Source organism: Ovis aries, chromosome 8, assembly GCF_016772045.2.
Source record: "Ovis aries strain OAR_USU_Benz2616 breed Rambouillet chromosome 8, ARS-UI_Ramb_v3.0, whole genome shotgun sequence".
Classification (NCBI taxonomy): Eukaryota; Metazoa; Chordata; class Mammalia; order Artiodactyla; family Bovidae; genus Ovis; species Ovis aries.
In genome coordinates, this window is record NC_056061.1 from 79,611,877 (window position 1) to 79,633,669 (window position 21,793).

Here is a 21,793-nt window from a genome sequence, read left to right on the forward strand (position 1 = left end):
ATTCTTTATCAGAAAATAAAACTTCTCAGGCATATCCCTATTCTAAAAATGGACTCACAGTGGTTCACAAGGATATATTCAAAACAACGCTAGAAAAATACTGAAAGTAAAGACTAGGAGAGGAAATGGTCAAAGCAGCTACGACACACAAAAGCCTGACAGAGACGTGGTCTAGAAGTGGGAAGTCTACTCGTAATTTACAAACGCTTCAGTCTCTAAGGGATTATTGCTAAACCTGCTTCTTAGAACATCATATACTCTACAGAGGCTAAGAAAGTCCAGCAATTTATCAAGTATGGGCCATACCACCACTAGTCAAAAGGAATCCTATGTTTTAAAACTCACAGGGGTTATCACGTTCTCTCGGGAGGACATGCTCCTAAATATCCTTGTGGCTACAAAATTATTCCTTCAAATGGGCCTGTAACATATAAGGATGGGGCAACTTCTGTTGTTTGTTTTCAGGTTGGAGGAAAAGTATTCGCACGTGATATCAGGATGTGTGGATGAGAAAGACCCAAGACAACCAACCTGGATGTGCTTTCAGAGGCGCCAGAGATGTTTCTCCTGCTAGGTGGGGTCTGAGCCGCCTGGAACCACGCTGCTGACCTCCCTGCGCCCCCCCTACCCCCATCCCCATCACTGAGGCTGGCAAATGCTGAGAATGTTCTAAGCTGGAGAGTGAAAGCTGGCAACGGAGAGACTTTGCACCTGAAAATGCTCCCTAAAATGTCCATCTTCAGACTGTTTTAGTGTTGATTATATGCCTTGGGTGGAACAGTTATTCTTCCACCGCAGAGTGACTATCTCAATGTTCTTATTAAATTTTAATAGTTTTTTTCAAATTGTGCTGTGTTTCTCCAAGTTCACAAATAAGCACTTCCTTTCCTGTAGGAAACCAAGTGTTTCAGCTAAAAGGCCAGGACTTTCCTTAGAGCTTCTCAAAAACACCACGGAACAGGATCCAGCGCCCAGAGAGGCCTGTGGTCAACACAGAGGAGAGGGGCACGGGAGAGCACATGGGACTGGGGATCGAGTGAACTCAGCTGTTCTAGACCGTTCTCTCGACGTTGCCCACCCTTTTCTACCACCTGCGCTCACTGGCATTCCTGTCCTGACTACTCATTCTGCCAACCCTCTATGACTCAGCCCCTTGAACCCTTTCAATCCAATCCTTCCAAATTAGTTCTGAAAGGATTCTTCCAGTCAGCAGCCTGCCAGTCTCCAGAGAAAATAATTTTTTAGTAAACTGAGATAAAATTAAACCCTACCCAATTAAACCCTACCCAACCCTAAACCCACAAAATATTATCAAAACTCTAATGTTCAAAATACTATTACGACCAAAGGGCACGAAAACAGGGATAGATGCATTCTCCTTCCAGGAAGAAACCGCCACTCCTACAATCCTTGGATTTAAAAATGTGGCCTCATCTTTATTTGCCTGATTTTATTCCTTTGAGATATAGCTGGTATTTACAAATACAGGCAGCATCTGTTTTTTAGTTTTTAAAAAGTTTAAAACCCAGTATAAACAGAGCAGCACTCCATATAAACTGTAGCAATAGACTTCTAAAGTTTGAATATAACTTTGATACCCAGTTAAGCTGGCTAATAGTATGTTTCAGATAAAAGGAAATCTCCACTCACAATCAAATACAGTCACTATTTAGCAGAGGATCACAGAAAACTCAGGCAAAAAGGCTCTTCCAGCAACGTGTCCTGCTTCTCTGGGAGACCTACACCACCCTCTTTTCTATACCTGCCTCCAAACACACTTCTCAGAGTCACGCTGTAGGATGCAGCCCATTTTCTGTAGAACCACAGGAAAGCTACTTGGTAACTATGGTAATAGATTCAAAAATGCTTTTTACTTGTAAATGAACGCTTATTTAAAATGACAACCATTAAACTTCCTTGCCTGAGTTTTAAGTCTGTTAAAGGGTTTGATTCCAAAAAAGAAGTCGGCACGTGGGCACTAGAGGTAGCTAAATGCTGCCAGTCCCTTTCCAAACTCAGCCGGCCAGTATACTAAAACGACCTACTGGAATTTCAAATTAGAGCGTTTACGACGTTAGATGTTTGACTCTTCAACCCACCGTAAGGTCAATGCTGCACAAAGTGGAGGTTCTGCTTCTCAACATGAGCAGGCTGGAGGCGGGTGTCCCACTTCCCAGGCCAGCGTGTCTAGGACGTGGCTGGTTATGGGCTCAGAGCAGCACTTCGGCCTCATGGGAAATCTGGGGTAAGAAGCTGTTACATCTCAGATATTGCCAGCTCAGATCCTGAATCAGCACGGTCCAGGGAATACTGAAGACTGCGCAGCTCTGTTTCTGACTTTGAGATGATCATCCTAACATGTCAAAGAGCTCAATAACTACCCCACGGAGAGGTACAGAAACAGTGCTGGCCATTATCTAAGAAAAGGTCTTCAGCAGCTCCCATGGTGTTCAGGACCATTAAAGGATAAGCCACTGGCGAGGAGGAACGCCTAGGAAGTTACAGTTCACTTAGCCAAGATAGGACCACAACTGGGAGAGGACAGAGGGAATGATGCAAACAAAGGGTGACCTACAGGGAATAATCAGACTCCAGAAACCACACAAGGATTCGACCTTCAAGGCAGGACTGTCTCAGACAGATTCGTGTGGACGGCATGAAGGGCACAGAGATCCTGAGGTAGGAGAGTCACGTTCGGCGTCAGGTGAAATGAGAGTCGGGGGAGCACCCTGGGGATGCTTGGTTCCTCCCTAACCAGTGCTGGCTCACTCCCTCAGGGTTCCCATGCCCATGCCTCCGTCAGAATGCCCTGGCCCTGCGGCTGTACCTTCCCCCGAGAAGGGTAGTGGTCACAGTCACTACTGCCTGTGATATTACAGTCACGCAGTTTATGCCTGTGATATTATAGTCATGCAGTTTGGCGAATGCCTGAGTGTGTTCCCTCTCTTTTCCTTCTTAGAATGATAAAAAAAAAAAGAACAGATTTTAAACAGGCACAGTGTTTACTCTGGGACCATAAGCATGTAAGAAAAGTGAGACAGCTGAGGGCACGAAATAATAAATCTAAGAGGCAGCCAAAGTGAGGGCAGAGGAGGGAGAGGGTTTTTTACTGGGTATGTTATGTAAACACAAGTATGCATGTAAAAAGGCCTACCAGCAACAACAAGACGTACGAGGGTTTCTTGGTCCCAAGAAAGGGCACAATTTTGGGGAGGCGAACGCTTAATTTTAAACAAATACAAGAGGGACAAGGACGCACAAATACCGGATTAGGATATTCTGTTATCCTTAACTTGGAAGTACCGAATGATCACAGGGAAAACACCTTTCTAAAACCACAACCTTTTCCACAAACCATGACTTCAGTGTTTGTGTAACAACATCCCCTGGAGGCACCTGGGAATGGAGGAGGTCCCTTTTAAGGGCTGGGCTGCGGCCAGGGCCTGACCTCTGGTTTTGTTTCATGGCTCCAGAGAAACTCCAGCACCTCTGAATCAGTCAGCTCCCTGGGGGTGGCTTCAGTCTATACAAAGTGAAGTGAAGTTGCTCAGTCGTGTCCGACTCTTTGTGACCCCATGGACTGTAGCCTACAGGGCTCCTCCCTCCATGGAATTCACCAGGCAAGAGTACTAGAGTGGGTTGCCATTTGCTTCTCCAGGGGATTTTCCCAACTCAGGGATTGAACCCGGGTCTCCTGCATTCCAGGCAGATGCTTTAACCTCTGAGCCACCAGGGAAGCCCCTCAAACTTACCAGTAATTGCTGCTGCTATAGGTATCTCCATCACTCTACTGAGGAGATGAATAAATGAACGTGGATGCACTAATTCATGAGTCACAACTGTCAAAGAGGCATGCAAGCTGACTCGTCAGCACATTCCCTCCCTAAGAAAACTACCCAAGGTGCGAGCTCTTATGCTGAGAGGGCCTGCAGAGGCACGGGGCAGGAGCAGGCTCCTGCAGATGCTGCCGCCACGGCCGCTGGTGCTCAGCCCGAGGGCCTGGCCGCTCATGGGCACAGGGCGCTGGATTCCCCCAGCCCCCGTGCTCTCAGCACCCAGACCCGCTCTCCTTGGCGAAGGTGCCCTCTTAACTGTGTTCACGCTGTCCTGCTCTTCCTGTTTCTGACTTGAAAGACTATCTTTGTAAAGACGAATTCCATAGCTACCGGATCTCTTCCTTCACATGCTGATTTTACTAGTTTAACTCACGGAGTCTGGGGGGACCTCCTATGTATGTAACCAGAGGTATAACAATAAATAAAGAGAAATGATGGCAACTGACGTAAGCTCTCTAGTTTGGCAATATCACAAAGTCCACGCGAACCCACCCAGGACGGCAGAGCGTGGGCCAGGACTGAAACGCAGGAGACCCAGTGGGCAGAGAGGGAGAAGCACAAGGCAGGCAGGCAGAGGGGGGGGAGGAGGAGGGGCGGTGAGCTGAGAGCCAGGCACGGACGAGGGGCGCTCAGGCCACAACCTGAGACACTACCAGCAAGTGAGGATGTTGTTCAAAAAAAACTCCTGGTTCTCAAAATAACATGCAAAGCAAACAACAAACACAGACTTACAGGGTGATCTCCAGGTGTCACTGCAAAATCCAAAGACTGTCTTAATATTCTAAAATAATGTGATAAAGACACAGAAAGCAAGCCCTCAAGATCCTTTCACATGAAGACATTAAAAGGAGCAACAAAATGTTGGAAAAATAAGGTAGTAAATAACAGAGAAATGGCAGCGTAAGCCACATCAGAAACACGGCTGAATCGCACAGAGCCGCGGAGCCGGGTGGCCTCATTAGACATTCGGGAGCACACGGTAGCCAGAGAACAGTCATCTTCATTTAAACACAGTCCTCACTGTAATCGACTAGTCTACAAACCACCAATTCTAAAGGATCAAGTGTTCAGAGCAGCTTAAAGCATTATTTTAAATAAAATGACCATAAAGGTGGAGGAAAATAAAACACTGATTGTGCTCATAGCTGATACTGTTAATATTCCATGATGGAGTCAAGAAGAGAAACATTCTTTTAGGATTAAGTCAGTCACTTTAAATTTGTGGGACTGGAACAGGTAGACTGTCTTAATCTAAACCTAAATTATTTTTTAAGGTTGAAGAGAAAATAAACGAGAAAAGACACTTAAAAAAAATTTTTCAGAACCTCAACTTTCCATTGGAATTAAGTGGGCAGTATTTTAAACACACTGAGGGCCCCAGGGCTTCTCCAAAGCGGGATGATCTCCTGTGTGGGCAGGAGTGAGACACACAGGTCTGGAGAACCGCCTCCCACAAAGGCTTGGTATCCCTATTTCTTCTCCAACATTCAGTCAAACGACTGATTCTTTAAACAAAAGCTTGTCTGAATGTCCAGAATACTGTCACTGAGAAAAATACACCAAGGGAATCGCATGTCATTTTTTCTTAAAAAACAGATACATGAAAACATTTTAAAGAAAACAATTGGGACTGCTGAGTCACTTGTGGATTTGGCATGAGTGAGAAGCAAATGTTTCTGTTTCAGGCTACAGAGGTGTCAGGGTTCATTCGTTTCCAGAGCTTAACCCAGACCACCACAGAAAGGAGCGACTCATTATAATGAGACTTGAAAACACATTCTGTTCTAAATGGACGGGGCAGGGCTGTGTGTACAGAGCTTCAAAAATCACAATATTCCGGGCTTGAATCCCACATTCCTGCTACTTACTCATTTTATGGACCTTACATAACTTCTCAGGAGCTTAGTTTTCTCACCTCTAAAAATGAGATGATTTCTTCTCTCTCATAGACTTGGTTTAAGAATTAAATATCAGGACTTCGCTGGTGGTACAGTGGATGGGAGCCTGCCTGCCAATCCAGGGGACGCGGGTTTGATCCCTGGTCTGGGAAAATTCCACATGCCGCTGAGCAACTGGGCTTGTGTTCCACAACTACTGAAACTCATGCACGTCAAGCCCGTGTTTCACATCAAGAGAGGCCAACTCAATGAGAAGCCCCCCCGCTCACTGAAACTAGAGAAAGCCCAAGCAGCAACAAAGACCCAGCGCAGCCAAATATAAAAAAAATTAAATACTATATTGCCTCAGACAGTACTAAAGAGTTGCAAAATTAATAAAATTACACTCTTATTTAAAAATTACACTTTTAATCATGTAAAGGTAATGTATTATTGTTATTTTATATACTAAAAATCAGTTTCTGAACTCATTCAACAAATATCACACCTTGAAAATAAGCCAGGCACCATTCCTGGCACAGCACTGGCAATTAACAAGACAGCAGGAAATCCTTGCCCTTGTGAGGTTTACATTCTAGAGGTCTTAAGCCAGAGTAAGCAGGAGAGGGGCTCAGAGGTGGTAGGTTTCTTGATTTATTTTCAAGTTTTGGAACAAAAGAATTTGTCGACTGAATGGATACTGGGTATTGAAACAAAGGATGCTTTTAAGATCCAGGGATGCGTTTGCTGTTAACAGACACTGGGAAACTGGGGAGAATCGCTGTGGGGAAGATCAGGAGTCCAGTCCTGTTCCTGACAGATCTGAGACGTCTATCAGTGAGTCACGTCGCCAGCTGGATATACAAAACTTGGGTGTTCAATGGGGAAGGGCTGGGAAGAGAGATGTACTAAGATAAACAAAGATAAGGTTTACCTAGAGAAGCCTCTGGACTTAAAAAGATTTCTCTGTAGTCTCTACATTGGCAGTGGATAATTATGTCAATGAATTACATTTCCCTGAGCTTCCCTGGTGGCTCAGATGGTAAAGCATCTGCCTGCAACGCGGGAGACAGGGGTTCGATCCCTGAATGGGAAAGATCTCCTTGAGAAGGAAATGGCAACCCACTCTAGTACTCTTGCCTGGAGAATCCCATGGACGGAGGAGCCTGGTAGGCTACAGTCCATGGGGTCGCAAAGAGTTGGGCATGACTGAGCGACTTCACTTTCACTTTCTAGCTCCTTTTCCTTGGGCCTCACTGTGCGGCTTGTGGGATCTTAGTTCCCCCACCAGGGATTGAACCGGCCTGGGCCATGTCAGTGAAAGCACCAAATCCTAACCTCTGGACCACCAGGGAAGTCCCTCTGGCTCCTCCTTTATATAAGAAATTCTGCCTTGTGTTAAAGGTCTATAGTTAATGAAAGTTATTTACATTTCAGAGTTTGCCTTTTAAAAACAGGTGGTTAAGGGACCTCCCTGGTGGTCCAGTGGGTAAGATTCTGTGCTTTCTTTCAATGCAGGGGGTGAGGTTTTGATCGCTGGCGAGGGAACTAAGATCCCAAGACACTGAGGTGTGGCTGGGGGTGGGAGAACAGGCAGTTAACACATTATAGGATAAGTGTACTCATCAAGACAGAAAAAAAATCAACAAGTTCTTAAAAACACTCAAGTACAGGGACTTCCCTGGTGGTCCAGTGGTTGAGAATCTGCCTGCGAGTGAAGGGGACGCAGGTCTGATCCCTGACCCGGGAAGGTCCCACATGCTGTGGAGCAACTAAGCCCCAGTGCCACGACCACTGAAGCCTGCCTACCCTAGAGCCCACATGCTCCACGACAAGAGAAGCCACCGCGGTGAGGGGCCTGAGCGCCATGATGAAGAGCAGCCCCCACCTGCCACAACTAGAGAAAGCCCAGGCTCAGCAACAAAGACCCACTGCGGCCAAAACTAAATAAATTACTTAAACAAACAAACAAACAAAAGCGTACACTAAAGCACGCTGAAGCCATTTACCCTCAGGCGGCTGTGCGATGCGGGCAGCCCGAGCAGGGAGCAGTCCCCAGCCCCTCCCTCCACCGGCCCCCAGTCAGCCTCAGCACAGGTGAGCGTGCACAGCCACCAACCACACACGGAGCGGAACAAGCCGAGACACTGAAGGCATCTGGCGGGCTCCTGATACACGGCAGTGACGGCAACGCTGTGAGGGTCAGCGCCTGAGATTCAGCTCTACTCCTTCCAGCACTCACTCCAGAACTGCTTATATATCTCCATGAAATCAAAGAAGGAAGCTACGTTTATGTATCAGAATTACAACACTATGGCTAAAAACAAACGCACAGACATTCGACTTCAAAGAGGAGAAAACGTATCTTGCTAAATGCCAGACTTAGAGGAGATTAAATCCAACCAACAAAAACTTAGAAAGATCCAGATAACTGAAACATGCATTTTTGTTAGTCACTGCTTTTTAAAGAAATGAGTAACATCTAACATGGCTATTAGCAGTAGTAAAAATTTAAACATCCAACCATACGTAAAATTTTCTTCCGTTCTCATAATGGCTATAAACGCACAGCTTGTAGAATTAAAATTACTGAGATAGAAAACAATGAGAACCCAAAGCAGATGAAGATGAAACGTGTCTGTCTCATTATTCATGGCCTAGCACCTCAGTGTTTCCTTTTGGTTTCATCACATTATTTCGATGTAATTTCTTTACAACATTTTCTAAAATCTATTAAGTTATGCTTTAGAAATCTTTCTCAGTGTAAAGGCTAACAGAAGAAAATTCAGGATACCTACCCCTCACCCTTCCTGAAAAAACACTTGTAGGTTTACTGATCAGATTCTAGTCATCAGCTGGTACTGGATTTTCTTTTTACTTTTATCAAAATATATATATATTTAAACCTGTCTTTTGAATGTTTTAGTCTGAAAGCTACCAATTTTGTGAATCTTGATTTAACACAAGTCAGAAGCACCAGAATAAAAAGAAAGTCTCACTTAACTATCATTTGCAAAGCACAATCTAGTTAAAAATATTTCAGACCACATTCTTTAATTGGGGACATAAAGTAATAAACTATCTCCCAACATAGATAAAAGTTCAAAAATAAATTATAACCATGGACTAAAACATAGAATTAAAAGAAAATTCTGTGAGCGCCCAAATAATTCCTCCTCTGTACATTGTGACACAAGAGCATTTCCAGCTTTCAGGTTTCGACAAATCCTGTTGTAACAACTACTCCCTCCCTTCCCCGCCTCTCTCGTCTTAATTCTCCCACAGCTCAAAAAATGAGATGGAGAACCTGGTATTTATCTTCCAGCACCATCAGCAGTTTTCACCTCGCAGATTTCTGTGTTGCTCGTTGGTATTTGCAAGTTAACTTGGTGGAGTTTTATCATTAATATTCAGAAGCTGTGAATTGAGCCTCATGTATGTGGTGTCTCTTCATCAGACCTTATTGGGGTTCAACTGAAGACGACTGACAAGAGAGTTAAGATACTGAAGGCTACTGACAAAAGGTATGGAAAATGAGAAGCTTCCATAATGCTTGGGGTCTAAATATAGACCTTCAAGTATAACTTGGTTTGAATTATAAGTTGTAAAGCTGTTTTTAAATGCTAGATTTGATATAAATAAATCTTGTCTGGAAAACTGACTTTACATTTTCATGAACTCCAGTTCAGAATTTCTTTGGGAAATAGCTCATGAATTTAACATTTTAGGTTCTGTTCTATATGCAGCAGATTTTGGAAGCATGAGAGTGCTATTTAGAACTAAGTTTTTTACATGTGACCTCTCTGCTTTTGCCTACTTTCACAGTATTTCACCACCACAACCACTGAAACAAAGTATGCCTTTATTCTCTATGAGACAGAAATTTGAGAGAACAGGCCACAAACTGTACCATGCTTCCGGCCGGAGACAGAGAGGAAAAAAAAAAAAGATTTCACAGCAATAGCTAAGATGCCAGTATATTTTTATGAAAGGAAAAGAGTGACCTTCATTTTGGAGAATGAATTCTAAGTTTTTTATGCAGAGGAAAGCACTTAAAGAGTCCAACATTCACTATAAGTGAGCACTGTGCTAACTTAATGCAATGTCATATTGTTTACACTGATTTTGGCCGTCTGTAATTTATCACTGCCAGCACTTGTTAATTAAGATGAACAGGCTGTCTGCAAGTCTGAGTTACACTGTAATTTATAAAATGCATTGGTTAATGGGAAGAGAGTTATAATTGGGAAGCTGAGCACAGACTGATCAACACATAAAGGTTACTCAACCAAAGTGAAAAAAAAAAAAAAAAAGAAATGAGATGCTCATAGGGAATGCTAACAGCAGTCTCACTCTGAAAGAATCCCTTAAGCCGAGAGTGATCTGAGAAGGCAGCAATTGAGTGAGCTGGCTGGAGTCTGAAATGTTAAAACTCAAACCTGAAAACAGCTGTTATGAAACCACAAACATGTGCTTTATTTATTTTTCCTAGAAACCTTAACTTTTATTTTGATCTCAGATATGAAAAGAAATTTGGAAAACAGAGAAAGAATGAACTGTAGGATGGCAGGCAAAGCCGAGGTACTCTGATGCTACTGACTCTAAGAATTCAAAATCTCAGAGAAATCTCCTGAAATGGTAGAATTTACATTTTAAGATTATGAACAAAAATAGAACAATCGAATTCAGACAGCCCAGGATTTAACCTCTTGGGGAATCAATGTTATTATAACTATACTGAACTATACAATTATATTCACGGTAACACAGGCATGGAGTCTCGTTACTGTAGATATTTCACAAAAGCCAGACAGGATGGACCTCGGTGAGTCTCTGAAGCTAAGCCATTTGCTCATCTGCCTTATTCCTTCCCTCTGGAGTCTCTCTCTCGGTGAGAAAGGGAGTGAGGGGCGTTGACCATTAACAGTGGCTTTTGCCCAGATGCAGTGGCACTGTCCCTGCTTCCCATGGGAGGCACACATGAGGGTTTCAGCAGGAATTACTGTGGTAGGTAGAGGCGGACAGGGTGAGGATGCTGAGAGGGGCGGACGCAGGAAGCGGGCACTGCCGATCTACTGCTGAGGCCATCTAGCACCTAAGTGTCCTAATCTGAAACAACGGTGATAGCCGAGATTATAGAGCTATGGTTTCCTCCAGCTCTAAGAGCTGATGAAAATGAATGAAATCAGCCTAAGGAAGGAGGAGGGAAAAAAAACACCGAAATGCCATTAAATATCAATTGTCATATGACATAAAAATTTTAAAATACTAATAGCAAAGTCAGTTAGAGTTTACTGAGTACCTTCCACGGGTTAGATAACTTCACTATCATATTCCCCTCCATGATACAGACACTATAATCCTCCCACTTTCCAGAAGAGGATATGAGGCACAGAGGGGTTCTGGAAAGCCAAGACTTGACCCAGGTATTCTGTTAGATTTGGAGCTCATACTGCCTTGTGTGAAACAAACATGAATCATTATAGAGCCATTCTAATACATCATTCAAAAATTAATTTGGAAACACACAAAGTCAGTATTGCTGTATTTCAGAAACTATTATATTTTCCTCAAAGAAGGCAGTAAATATTGTCAGATTAAAACACAGCAAGGGAGGGAGGGAGCAAAGAAAAGGGTGAATTATTTCTGTTACTTTCTGAAAGACAAATGATGTGGTTACTTCTGCTTTGTACTTTCAAGATCCTATGTCACTACTTCTGAATCATTTAGAATAACCGGTTTTGCAGCAGACTTCATTTGGGTCAGGGAACAGTTCTGGTCCCCACTAGAAAGGATCTCACATTCTTAGAAGCAAAAGACACTGGCTCAATTGTTTCAGTTTTGAGTAACTTATACCTGAAGGGAGGCAATGGCATGCCTTAGGTAAAGATTTTGCAAATTGGAAATCAGAGATATCATGCTAGTGAGTTTGAGTTCTTTCTACTACTTTCTTCTCCTTTAACAATTCACTTGGGCCATATGAATGGCAAGGAGAATGTTTAACAGATTTTTAAAATAATCATTTTTCAAATATTGAAAACTTTTCTAATATATATTTATAAATCAATTTTAACAGATGGGTTGAAACTATTCTTCCTTATTACCAACAGAGTATTCTAATTAGAAAAAAAGTTTTTAAAACCTGTAATACTATTAAAATCCTTTATCACCTGTCCTACAGCTGGAATTCAAAGCCTAAATCTCCTAACAAGGTACAGGCCTACCCTAAAGACAGCTTCAGCAGGGTTTAAATTTTAAACAAAACTACTATATATAAAATAACTAACAAGAACCTGCTGTATAGCACAGGGAATGCCGCTCAATACCCTGTAATGACTTACAGGGAGCAGAATCCAAAATAGAGCAGACATACGTGTAACTGATCCACTGTGCTGTACAGCAGAAGCTATAACATGGTATAAATTAATTATACTCCAATAAACACTTTTTAAAATGTTGAATCAAGAAACAAAGTGGACATCTCCTTCCTTGACTCCATGCACCAAGCACCACCCGACCAAAATCACTCAGGAAACGGCAGCCCCGGGGGCCTGGAGTGAGCTTCTCTCCTGGGAAGCAGTGACTTCATCCCCTGCGGAGGCCTCGTCAGGCGTGTTCTCAGTTTTCACTGTTCAGGGAAGTCTCTGTCTGTGCTTTCTTTCAGTCCTGATCTTGTCTTCTTTCCCCAGCCTTTTGTTACTTGGTTTTCTACTGTGCAGAAACAGCTACAGTTCTGACCGAGTGCCGTCAGGGTTTTCTGGGAGGACAGAGGTCGCAGCGACGTCATGGCCTTGGCGGGTGTCCAGCTCCTGGCTTTCGCCCTGGCCTTATCTGGGGTCTCTGGGGTCCTCGCAGCCACGCTGCTGCCCAACTGGAAGGTGAATATGGATGTGGGCTCCAACATCATCACCGCCATCGAGCGGCTAGAAGGGCTGTGGATGGACTGCACGTGGTACAGCACCGGGATGTTCAGCTGCACCCTGAAGTACTCTGTCCTGGCCCGCCCCAGCCACGAGCAGGCCGCGCGGGCCGCCATGATCCTGGCCTGCATCCTGTCTGCAGTGGGGCTCTGCACTTCCACAGTGGGGATGGAATGCACTCGCTTAGGAGGGGACCCGGAAACCAAGAGGCATGCCTGTTTTGCTGGAGGAGTTTGTTTCCTGTCTGCAGGGACCTCTGGTTTAATACCGACTGTGTGGTACACGAAGGAGATCATAGCAAACTTTCTGGACTTGACGGTTCCACAAAGCAACAAACATGAGCCTGGAGGAGCCGTCTACCTTGGAATCATTTCGGCCGTGCTGCTGGTGGTCTCCGGCATGATCTTCTGCACATCCTGTCTAAAGAAGAAGTCGGGAGCTTTGCTCCACCCATGCAAGCAGCCACCCATCTCCACCACGCAGCCAGAGGACAGTTCGGCATACAGCCTGAAGGACTATGTGTGAAAAACTGTGATGCGCACGGAATTTTTAGGTGCCTGCTGTGACTTCTGTCTTTAAATACCAGAATTGTGTTTCACTTTCTCTACAAAGGTGGTGAAATACTTTAAAAATGAAGTTTTTCAAAATGCCAAACTTTGTGTATATCTGTTTTACATTATTTTCCCATTATTGTCATGTTTTATATCTAAAGGTTTATAAAAGAAAGAGGTTCTGATTATATTAATAAGGCAATTATTTCACAGCCTTTTCTTCTTAAACTGTTGATACATACATCTTACTAACCGGTACTTAACTGGACTTCATAAAAGAACTAAATGGCCAAGTATAAAAAGCACCTTGTCCTGGTGTTCATTCAGGATATCATCTGCTTTTGCCGTCTCTGCCTGACAACCCCACAGTAATTTACTTCTGTTTTCAATTTCCACTGCATGACTGCACCTTACGCATAGAAGATGTCCACTTGTTTCGGAGGTTGCCCAAATCCCAAGTCCCCATCCACTGTGACCTCCCAGTAGAGGGGAACATTTTTTACATTTTAGGAAATATAATCTCCATACAATATGGCGCTCAAAGATTAGGTGGAAATAAAGGAAATTGGTAAATGCTACCACAGCAAAGCAGAATCAAACTAAACCCAAACTGAAATCTCTAGGACTTTTAAAGCACTATGTACAAGCCAAGTGAAAACAGAGTCTGTTTAAAATGCTTGCGAACTGCCCTCTTCTGGCTGTTAACAAGAGGACTCTCCAGATGAGGCTCACTTACCTCTAGCATTTTTGATTTGCCCCTATCATTTAATATCTAACTGATGAGTACTTGAACGCTAAAGGTTACTTTAAAGTTGTCAGTTTTTCTTCTCAAGTTGGGTTCATGTTAAAAATGTTTTTACAAATGAGCTGCTTCAACTAGTTGATGGTTATGAAAATGTTTTAAAGAATAAAGAATGCTTTAAAAGTTAGATTATCTTATATGTCATTCAAATATTTAAAGAAAATAAAAACTGGATTTTCCAATGTGCAAAAGAAACACTGCACAAGGCTGTTTCTAATAATTTATTTGTTTAAGCTTAGTTATTGTTCATAACATAACGGTAAAGGGGGAAAGGCTACTTCATTATGCATTAATAACTCAGAAAGTGGGAAGTTATCTTTTATGTGAATAAATAATTTTGAATTGTGCATATGAAGTACAGACTAAAATATTTTACACGTATTTTATTTGGTAGATCATTCTCTCCTGTATCATCATCAAAGAGCTAAAATAAAGATATGATTTCACATGGGAATTAGGAATGCATTTATGTATACATTCCTTTTGAGTGGTCAAAATATCTTCTAAGCAAATGTCATCTGTATTTTTAGCTATATGACTTGAGAATATACTAACTTTATTGACTTTCAAGGATTTCCATCATAGCATGTAATTTTGCAAAACTTGTTGCATATTTCTGTTTACCTCCAATAATTTTGTTCATTTCATTGTGTTTTATAAATAGAAAGTATCATCTGCGAAAAAGCAATTTTGTTTTTTCCTTGGATTTATATTTATTGCTTATTTTATTCTTGAGTACATACGAAAGCATAACTAATTAAACTGAATTATAATTAAGCATAATTTAAATGGATTATAATTGTAAATACTTTTTTTTCTATTCAGCATTTGTTTTATCTGATTTTTAAGGAGGACAACTCTGGTATTTTCCTAATTATAAAACTGACTTTTAATTTACACATTTTTCTTTTAGACTCATCCACTTCCAAAAACCGTTTGAGCCAACTTAAAATAAAATTGCTGGCCCAATAAATACAAAAACCAAAAGATAAAGATAGGCTAAAATCACAAAGAAAAGGAAGACAGGATGCTATTAAATAATCCTGGTTTACAGTTGTTGAAGCAATTAAATATGAACTTTAGTTTTGAACTTTCCAGGTAACCAGGTCAGAGAAGGCCACATAAGGAATGTGATAGCTTTGTCTAGTGGCAGAAACCAGAGCTGTGGGTGGTACCACACCCCTAACCCTGCTCCCCAAGCTGTTGTGGGTACTGGATGCTAATGGCTCATGGATCAGGGGCTGCCTCTCCTGAAGGCCAGGGCGCCACTGCTTCCAGGAGGTGGAGTCAGACCGACTGACAGTGGTACAGCAAGGTGCTCCCCTGTATCTTCTGTGGACTCATCCACTGACTCAGCTTATTTTACCAGAGGTTGTATATTGTCACCCTGCTTATTTAACTTATATGCAGAGTACATCATGAGAAACGCTGGGCTGGAAGAAGCACAGCGGGAATCAAGATTGCCGGGAGAAATATCAATCACCTCAAATATGCAGATGACACCACCCTTGTGGCAGAAAGTGAAGAGGAACTAAAAAGCCTCTTGAAAGTAAAAGAGGAGAGTGAAAAAGTTGGCTTAAAGCTCAACATTCAGAAAACAAACATCATGGCATCTGGTCCCATCACTTCATGGGAAATAGATGGGGAAACAGTGGAAACAGTGTCAGACTTTTTTTTTTTGGGGGGGGGGCTCCAAAATCACTGCAGATGGTGACTGCAGCCATAAAATTAAAAGACGCTTACTCCTTGGAAGGAAAGTTATGACCAACCTAGATAGCATGTTCAAAAGCAGAGACATTACTTTGCCGACTAAGGTCCATCTAGTCAAGGCTATGGTTTTTCCTGTGGTCATGTATGGATGTGAGAGTTGGACTGTGAAGAAAGCTGAGCGCCGAAGAATTGATGCTTTTGAACTGTGGTGTTGGAGAAGACTCTTGAGAGTCCCCTGGACTGCAAGGAGATCCAACCAATCCATTCTGAAGGAGATCAGCCCTGTGATTTCTTTGGATGGAATGATGCTAAAGCTGAAGCTCCAGTACTTTGGCCACCTCATGCGAAGTGTTGACTCACTGGAAAAGACTCTGATGCTGGGAGGGACTGGGGGCAAGAAAAGGGGATGACAAAGGATGAGATGGCTGGATGGCATCACTTCTCGTGGACATGAGTCTGTGTGAACTCTGGGAGTTGGTGATGGACAGGGAGGCCTGGCATGCTGCGATTTATGGGGTCGCAAAGAATCGGACACTACTGAGTGACTGAACTGAACCGAGGCCTCAAGAGCTGGGGGCAAGTGCAGCTGAAAGCCTCTAAAATGCTGTTGTTCTCAAAAGTCACGTGTGGATGACCCAAAGTGCTGACCTTTATGTCAGGGGTGTAGCATCTTTAATTCATCTAAGATTGTACTGACACAATTTTATGCTTTCAATCTGTTACTTGCTCCATATACATACTTCTAAAGAGACAAGATATAAATTATATGTCTTAAAAGTTATAATCCACATTACTTTATTAGGATATTATAGCTTAGTCCATAAATAATTGTTTATAACAGTAAGCCTCTTGATGAAAGTGAAAGAGGACAGTTTTTACTGTCCTAACTTTTTTAAGTTAGCTTAAAACTCAACACTCAGAAAACTAAGATCATGGCATCCAGTCCCATCACTTCATGGCAAACAGATGGGGAAACAGTGACAGACTTTATTTTGGGGGGCTCCAAAATCACTGCAGATGGTGACTGAAGACATGAAATTAAAAGACCCTTGCTCCTTGGAAGAAAGCTATGACCAACCTAGATAGCATATTAAAATGCAGAGGCATTATTTTGCCAACAAAGGGTCGTCTAGTCAAAGCTCAGGCTTTTCCAGTAGTCATGTATGGATGCAAGAGTTGGACTATAAAGACAGCTGAGTGCCAAAGAACTGATGCATTTGAACTGTGGTGTTGGAGAAGACTCTTGAAGAGTGCCTTGGACTTCAAATAGATCAAGCCAGTACATCCTAAAGGAAATCAGTCCTGAACATTCATTGAAAGGCTGATGCTGAAGGTGAAACTCCAAAACTCTGGCCACCTGAAGCGAAGAACTGACTCACTGGAAAAGACTCTGATGCTGGGAAAGATTGAGGGCAGGAGGAGAAGGGGGCGATGGAGGATGAGGTGGTTGGATGGCATCACCGACTCAATGGACATGAGTTTGAGCAAGCTCCAGGAGTTGGTGACGGACAGGGAGGCCTGGCATGCTGTAGCTTATGGGGTCACAAAGAGTCGAACACGACTGAGCAACTGAACTGATAACAGAGAGATCCACCTTTAACTGTCTCCTTGTGTGAGATACTCCCGTTAGGCATTGCATATTGATTATTTCTATTCCTCACCACAACACTTCAAGGGTGGCATTATTACCCTATTTGATGTATTAAAACTCAGCCTATTAACATGACCAAGTTCTCAAAACTAGGAGCACTCGAATTCCAGGAGGACCAGCTGACTTCAGGTACTTCTAGCTCTTCCACCAGTGTCTCTGTCTCATCAGCCAGAAGGGCCTGCCGCAATTCTCAGATTGTATCTAAGTGACTTTTCTACTACCTTGGAGTATAGGACAGTGATGTGGAAAGGACGTTAAAGCAGCAGATCAATGACCACAATTTATAACAGAAAAAAGGTGACATAAAATTTGAGGGACTAGCTCATGGCTCAGGATTTCTCACACTTGAGTATGGCAGTCTCTCAGTATCTGTGGGGCACTGGTTCTAGGACCCCCATGGATTCCAAAATCAAAGGACACTCAAGTAAGTCGCTTATACAGTGTGGCCCAGCATTCGCACAAGATCCTACATACATCCTCCCAAATACTCTCAATCATCTCCAGATTACTTATAACACCTAATACAAAGTAAATGGTATGTAAATAGATGACAATAAGTGGCAAATTCAAGCTTTCCTTTTTGGAATGTTCTGGACTTTTTTTTCTATTTTTAATCTGGGTGTTGACTAAGTCTACCAATGTGGAACCACGGATATGGAGACCGACTACAATATGCAGTCCAGTTGAAAAAAATTACTGTGGAACCCCAGAAATGTATGGACTCTCAGGGGTTTTCAGATGCCAGCTTCAGAGACTTAAACTAATCTTATATTCTCATGGAAGCATTTTTCAACTGTGAATCTGTACTGCAAAAGAAATTCTGTCTTCTACTTGGTAAAATAATGTTATTAACTCAGTGAAAGAAAAATACAAAATTATAAAATATTCTAACTGCAAATTGTAAGAAAAATTAGAATAGACAAATTAGTCTAATTTTAAGAACCTAAGAGACTGTGTTTTCTGTAAATAGAAAAGAATTTGGGGTTCAAACTTTGGGACTGCGCTAGAGAAGTTAATAAGAAGGAAGAGTCTGGCAAGAGTTGAATAAGCCAGGTGTAGTTGTAATAGGTTTATAGCAGTGAAAGTTCTGTCATTAAAGCTTGATTTTGATTAAGTTAGTTACAGACTGATTATTAGAAGGGTTAACCGATTCTCACAGGAAAAATCCTAAGATGTAGGATTGTACATCTAGGATTGTACATTGTAGGCTGTAAGTAAGCCTTTCTTGTTATATCAAAGGAAATTCTCCAAATCTAATTCTTAGAATTTGATTAAGAACATGTATTGAATTTAGTAAATTTCTTCTGAGCATCTACAGAGAATTAACCTCCCTCTCTCAACTCTTTCAGGAATCTGCCTGCATCTCTATTTTAGCACTGAGCATATTTTGTCTGTGTTGTGCTTGAGACTTTCTCTTCTTGTGTTTAGAAGGATTTAGCCAGCAGGACTGCCGTGTACTGTTATTTTTTATCAATTCTGTAAAAACTCTTCCCCTTTCTTATGAAAACGAATTCTTAAAGATTTGCTCAATGTTAACTACCAGTCAAATATTTTCTGGCTTTCCTCAGAGTATTCCTGATTTGCCCTAATATGGTAAAACTACTTCAGAGAAGTAGCAAATTCTTTTACAACTAAAATTTAATCATTTGTTTCCTTTATAATAATACATTCTCTCCCGCTTGATAAGCATTTTCTTAGGTTACAAATATATCACCTACATGTATTATTTATAACACAATAAAAACTAAGCAAAGAAAATTGCTGTATGCTTAGTTTGCCAAAAAAGCAAATATCCTCAGTGGGAGAAAAAAAATCAAAGACATAGCTAGCTATTTTACAAATAATAATTTCATAAGGCCTTAATCCTGGACGGAAAGTACTTTTAGTTAACTACATGCGTGTTCAGTCACTCAGTTGTGTCCGACTCTTTGCGACCCCATGGATTGCAGCCTACCAGGTTCCTCTACGGAATTTTCCAGGCAAGAATACTGGAGTGGGTTGCCATTTCCTTCTCCAGGGGATCTTCTCGAGTCAGGGGTCGAACCCATGTCCTCTGCATTGGCAGGTGGATTCTTCACCACTAAGTCATCTGGGAAGCGCTTTAGTAAACTACATGTGGATCTTATCCTTTTAAATAAAAGATAAAGTGGATAATAACCGCCAGACACCATCAATTACTCTCAACTAGGTAACTAAAACAAAGAGAAACCTTCCAGTAAAAATACTCTAACACCCACCCTAAGAAACCTCTGGTAAAAAGCCTGAAGATTCTGGATGACACTGATAACCGCCAATATAAAAGCCTAAAAGTAAAGATCTTGGTTCCCGATATAACTGGGTCTTATACTACTGAAAGTCTTGTATATACACATATATGCTTTATAAGAAGAGAGAAAGCTCTGTGGTGACTTGGTCTTCATTCCAGTGGCCACCTGTTCTAGGACAAAAAATCCCTGAGAGCACCAATGTGTTAAATCTGATGAGCTAAAAGGTATCTCCAAACATATTCTGTCTAGGATCTAATAGGATCTATTAATTTGGAAGAAGTTATTTACAATGTCTGAAAGCTTGAGATGCTGAAGGAAGGTAATACTGAGTTTGATGAAGAAAAAGATGACAATTAAGTCTGCTATACAAGTGGAAGACGGACTGAATTCCTAAAGGTCCTGGAAAGCTTGGGTAACTGTGACTGACGTGGCAGAGGAGGTGGAAGGTGGCAGCTAAGGCCCTGGAGATGCCTCAGATCAAGGTTCAATATGTACAAACAGGTCGAATGCTACTGGTCAGGGGCTCCATTCTAAGCCTATAACATACACCTACACCTAAATCTAAAAATCGCACAATTTTTTACAATATCTACTTACATCAGTGACTGTCAAAGAATCTAAAGGAAGCTGTGCAAGACTTTATACTTGAGTTTCAGCAAAAGAAAACTGCTCCTCACTAGCTGTGAACTCCTGAAGGGAGATGTCTGACTTCTCATTCCTGTCACCACCACCTCTCTGCCTAGCTTAGGGCTTTTCATGCGGCTGGGGCTCAGTGTACCTTCAATGAAGAAATAAGATTTTATAGTACATGTATGTCCTATAGTAATTCATCCAGCAGTGGTTTTGCTAAACTAGACACTGGCTTATTGATTTGTATTTCTGGCAGAGAAGCTTTGTTTCTGTAATTAGCTTTTATTCTTCTGTGATTAGCATATAAGTCAGAGCCTAGTTTAATATCCAACTATTTTTCCATAGATGACTGATCACAAGTAAAGCTGTCAAAACAAAATTTCTCCAAAAAGTGGGGGAAATCATTATAAATAAAAAATATTTGGATTCTGATAGTGACATCAGCATCTTGGCAGCACGAGTCGTTTCTTTCAGTCCTCTCATTTACAATTCATCCTTCACACCAGACCAACTAGCAGACTTCCTGTGCTGCAGAAAGTAGACAGGATCCTGGAGGGGGCTTTGGGCCCAAAGACGCTGGTGAGCCGACCCTACCCCCAGGGACTTGATGGGGGCAGGGGTGGGGGAAGCAAAACTGGAGGTTGAAATCCATGGTGGACACGCGGGGCATAGAGAACGTGTGGAGGTCAGCCAGACAGAGGGAGAACCAGGGACGCCACTGGAGCAGAACAGAGACCAGCCTGGAGGCGAGGAGGAGGAACTCGAGGAGTCAGTCCCCCTCCCTCCCTGGGACTGAGATTTCATCAGGACAGTGAGAACTTGCCTCACAGAGGAGATGGAAAGAGAAAGGGGCGAGTGGCTGACTGCCTGGCTGTACAGGTTACAACTGGAGGGACTCAATTCTCTCTAGCAGCATCTGGATTTTTGAGGAGAAACCTCTATGACTGAGGGGAGGGGCAGGAAAGGAAAAGAGGCAGACGAGTACAACAGAGGGCAGGGAAGGTACTGTTACCTGCTGTCTGCCTTGGACCCCTGGAAGCATCCCTACTTGAGGGTGTCCTCACTGGGCTGTGAACATGCAAAGCCTCCAGCGCTAAGCCCAAACCTCCCTCCACTCTGCCACCTGCTTTTCCTACAGCATTTTTTTATTTTAAAAACACTCCCCTGCACCACTCCCCACCCAGAGTGTAGCCCCAAAACCAGATCAGACAGAGACACCAAAAACCTGAGCTACAGAGCCACTGTCTGGAAAACAAGGGTTTCTATTACGTTTACCAAAGTAAACAAGTAACTATTACTTTAAAAGCAACGGCAGAGGCGCACTCCAGTCAAACACAATGAAAATCAGGGTAATACGGTATCACAAAAAGAAAATGATAGTTCTCCAGTAACTAAACTCAAAGGCACAGGATATTGTAATATAACTTATAAAGAATTCAAAATAGCTGTTATGATGAAATTCAGTGGGTCACAAGTAAACTCAGCTTTCCCCTGGTGGCTCAGTGGTAAAGAATCTGCCTGTAATGCAGGAGAACCAGGTTTGATCCCT

The 21,793-nt window shown here is 42.4% G+C and overlaps 3 protein-coding genes across 8 annotated transcripts in view; 2 read left to right on the plus strand and 1 right to left on the minus strand.

The window, feature by feature from the left end:
- Window positions 1–845, plus strand: part of TIAM2 (TIAM Rac1 associated GEF 2) — a 240,326-nt gene extending 239,481 nt beyond the window's left edge. For all 6 annotated transcript variants that reach the window (XM_060419854.1, XM_015097499.3, XM_042253662.2 and 3 more), the window contains one exon: window positions 466–845. The gene's annotated coding sequence lies outside the window, so the exon portion shown is untranslated. The remainder of the gene's footprint in view (window positions 1–465) is intronic.
- TFB1M (transcription factor B1, mitochondrial) overlaps window positions 1–21,793 on the minus strand; it is a 61,580-nt gene that overhangs the window by 5,616 nt on the left and 34,171 nt on the right. The gene's annotated exons all lie outside the window — the stretch shown is intronic.
- On the plus strand, window positions 4,419–20,687 carry CLDN20 (claudin 20). The gene is made up of 2 exons (XM_027972603.3): window positions 4,419–9,237; window positions 12,403–20,687. Exon 2 carries the CDS (start codon window positions 12,499–12,501, stop codon window positions 13,156–13,158), a length of 660 nt encoding a protein of 219 aa, XP_027828404.1. The 5' UTR covers window positions 4,419–9,237; window positions 12,403–12,498; the 3' UTR covers window positions 13,159–20,687.